We start from the raw sequence: 2,901 nt of genomic DNA, 5'->3' as shown, positions 1-2,901 counted from the left end.
AGCTCAAGTTGGAGTACACGTCTTAAGTTGTAGACAACGAAAAAGGACACCTTAATTGTCATTTTTAGGGCGTTCTTAGCAAAATGCAAACGGAGTAGCCATTTTGTAAAGTGACAGTTTCCTTTCTAACGAACAGATAGTTCGCAATTTTTACATAGTTACTGAGATATAATGCACTTATAATAGTTTTTATGATTATTGGAAAATATGTTGCATTGGTTTATTTAAAAAAAAAAAAAAGATCATACACATTTAAGTTTATGTACAATTCTAAATCATATCCATTGACTTCGAGGACAGTAGTACTTGCTTTTTTTATATTGAACATTATCTTTTATTAGAATTACTAACACAAAACCCCAAAACAGACTTCTGTGCATCTTTTCGAAGCGGTGACGTAGACAACACGTGTGTAGGGAACAAAACATACGAGAAACGAAATGTAGCGTGCAAACTCATTTTCTGCGTAGTGTTTTGGGATTGGGAGAGAACTTCAGTGCAAGTCAAGGAATGCTCCCGGGACAAATACTTTAAACTGATATTACGCGTTACATGCTCTGCAAGCACGTGCTTATCATGGGAGATATAGTTTCGGGTGGGTGAAAGAAAGATAGCTTTAACTTGGTGACAAACTATGGCCTTTTCATCCTTCGCCTTTAACGTAGAAGGGAGAGAGAGGCGATGAACCATGGAGGCCATCCTGCAGCACTTGGAGCATTTCGCCGAGATGCTGACCGTGTCCCGGAGCGAACACGTAAAATCGTGGGACAACCTGACAGTACAGAGGGCCTTTCAATGGGCCCACTACTTCCAGCACCTGTACCACCGCTTCCACGCCAATGGCACGGTCAGGGCGGCCCTGGAGCAGCGGCTGCAGGACATCACCCAGCAGCAGAAGGCCACGGGCTTAGGGGGCCGTCCTCTCTGCTTCTCCGACCTGGAGTGTTGCGCAGAACTTCTGTGGGGTATCCTCCTGCAGAACCCTGCGCTCCCACCGGCAGTATGCCAGCACCTCCTGCAGAGGCTGCGGCCCAAGGGTGACGGCGACATCCTAGCAGACACTCTACTCAATGCATTGCGCCAGAAAAACGCCGCAATTATGTTACTTTCTATCACCCCGGGTGACTTTTGTGGGAGAAATAACCCGCCTAGCATGAAACCCGAAACGTCAACTTGTTCTCTTGGCAGCACAGGGTCCACAACTTGTCTAGGGTGGGATTCAAACCCCTCTCTCTTTTTTGGCAGGAAAACTGACCTGCAGTTTCTTGGTCAACAATGTGCACCCCTTGGGACGTCTGCTGAAGCAACTAGCCCTAGTTTCTATGCTTGCTCTCTGACAACGGACCCTGAAGCAAAAACGCAAGCATCTGTTTTGTCAAAACACTTGGAAGACCAGACTAAGTATTCCAGCGTGTCAGAAAAGGAAAAACTTGAGTTAGTGAATGAGTTTCTCGCCCTTATTCCCAGGCCTCGTGTCTTCAAGTTGGTGGGCCTAATGTTGGCCTCCAGTAATGGTTCTGTGACTGATCCACTGCTCATGCAATGGTTGATGGACGATCCGAACTTATTTTCTTGTTTTTGTAGCAGTCTGGATTGTAAACTTCTTACGGGATTGTCATCCAGATATCCGAAATTTAGAGATGCCTACCTGGAGTTACTGTCCAGCTGGGGTAGAGGTTTGGAGTATAGTATTGCTTCTGGACAGTGGACCAGCAGTTCTCCTGAAGTGTCCTGGGAAGCTTTACAGCATCATTACAGCTGGCTGCTCAAAGGCTCTGCTGACACAAAAGTAGCAGCAGAAGGTATGCTAATAACAATGAAGGCTGAAGATGGTGACTTTAACGTTAGCGGGATCAGTGTGTGGACAGATCTTCTCTCGTGGTTAAGGTCAAACTTGACTTTTTGATGAGGTTGTGAAAAAAAGCATAAACTCGCTTTCCACATTTCCTTATATGTTGCATTGGAAATTCTGCAGCCTCACCCAAGCTTGTTTTGGAAATCGTTACGCCACTTAACTAAAGTGAAAAGCATGGATGTTTGTCACATGCAATTTTCCTTGATCATTGCCACAAGTGAGATCTAAACCTACCTATTTCCGAGGCATCAAAATGGAAAAAAGTTGTCGGCCAATTCAGGCTTTTAGTCCCCAGTTTGTAGTTCCTTCTGATAAATAAAAGCCTGTTATCGATATTTAAAGGTATTTTATAGGGAAAAAAAATTATAAGTGTAATGTGCTATAAAGAGAAGGATAATATAGAACTGGAAATGTATTGTCCATTGTCAACTTTTGGCTTATTTTCGAGTTTATAGATAAGTATATCAGTTATTTTTTAGTTTGATGGGCTTATATTTCTGTTGTTTTAAAACCAATTTGATGCTGCAAGTTCAACATAGTAAACAGTGGCGTATTGTACTGCTCCAAAGGGTCAAATTTTACTTTACTTTTTTCACCAAAAAATCCACATTTCAGCTTTGAACGTCCTAAAAATTGTCCCCTTAATACATTTCAATTAAAACTTTAACATCAACCAGCATTTAAAAAATGTTTGTTTTCGTTGAAGTAATGTTTATATAAACAGATACCAATACATTGCAGTTTTTGGATTTCTGCCTCACAAAGTATTATAATGTTAATTGAAACATAAGATTAAAAATTACCTTTTAACTTTCTGCTTTATGTGTAAAACAGCAATCCTGTGAAAATATTTCGACAGTTTGGATTATCCACCTACCTCCTGACGTTTTCTAGTTTGTATATTTCATTTCATATAGTGAATTCCTTATTGGAGAATAAATGATACATATTGCAGGGCTTTTTGATACAAATATAGCTACACCGTAAAGTAAGACTAGGTTACATGATGTCCACGGTACTACTGCATGTCTAGACCTAGGATTGTT

General features: G+C 41.3%; 1 protein-coding gene across 1 annotated transcript; it reads left to right on the top strand.

Annotated features, from left to right (window-relative positions):
• Nucleotides 1-427: 427 nt before the first annotated feature.
• FANCF (FA complementation group F) lies at nucleotides 428-2,665 on the top strand. Its single transcript, XM_085634767.1, has one exon. It carries the CDS (start codon nucleotides 689-691, stop codon nucleotides 1,904-1,906), a length of 1,218 nt encoding a protein of 405 aa, XP_085490893.1. The 5' UTR covers nucleotides 428-688; the 3' UTR covers nucleotides 1,907-2,665.
• The last annotated feature ends 236 nt before the right edge of the window (nucleotides 2,666-2,901 follow it).

The sequence above is a fragment of the Triturus cristatus genome, chromosome 11 (assembly GCF_964204655.1).
Source record: "Triturus cristatus chromosome 11, aTriCri1.1, whole genome shotgun sequence".
NCBI classification, from domain to species: Eukaryota; Metazoa; Chordata; class Amphibia; order Caudata; family Salamandridae; genus Triturus; species Triturus cristatus.
This window is presented reverse-complemented; position numbering and strand designations above follow the sequence as displayed.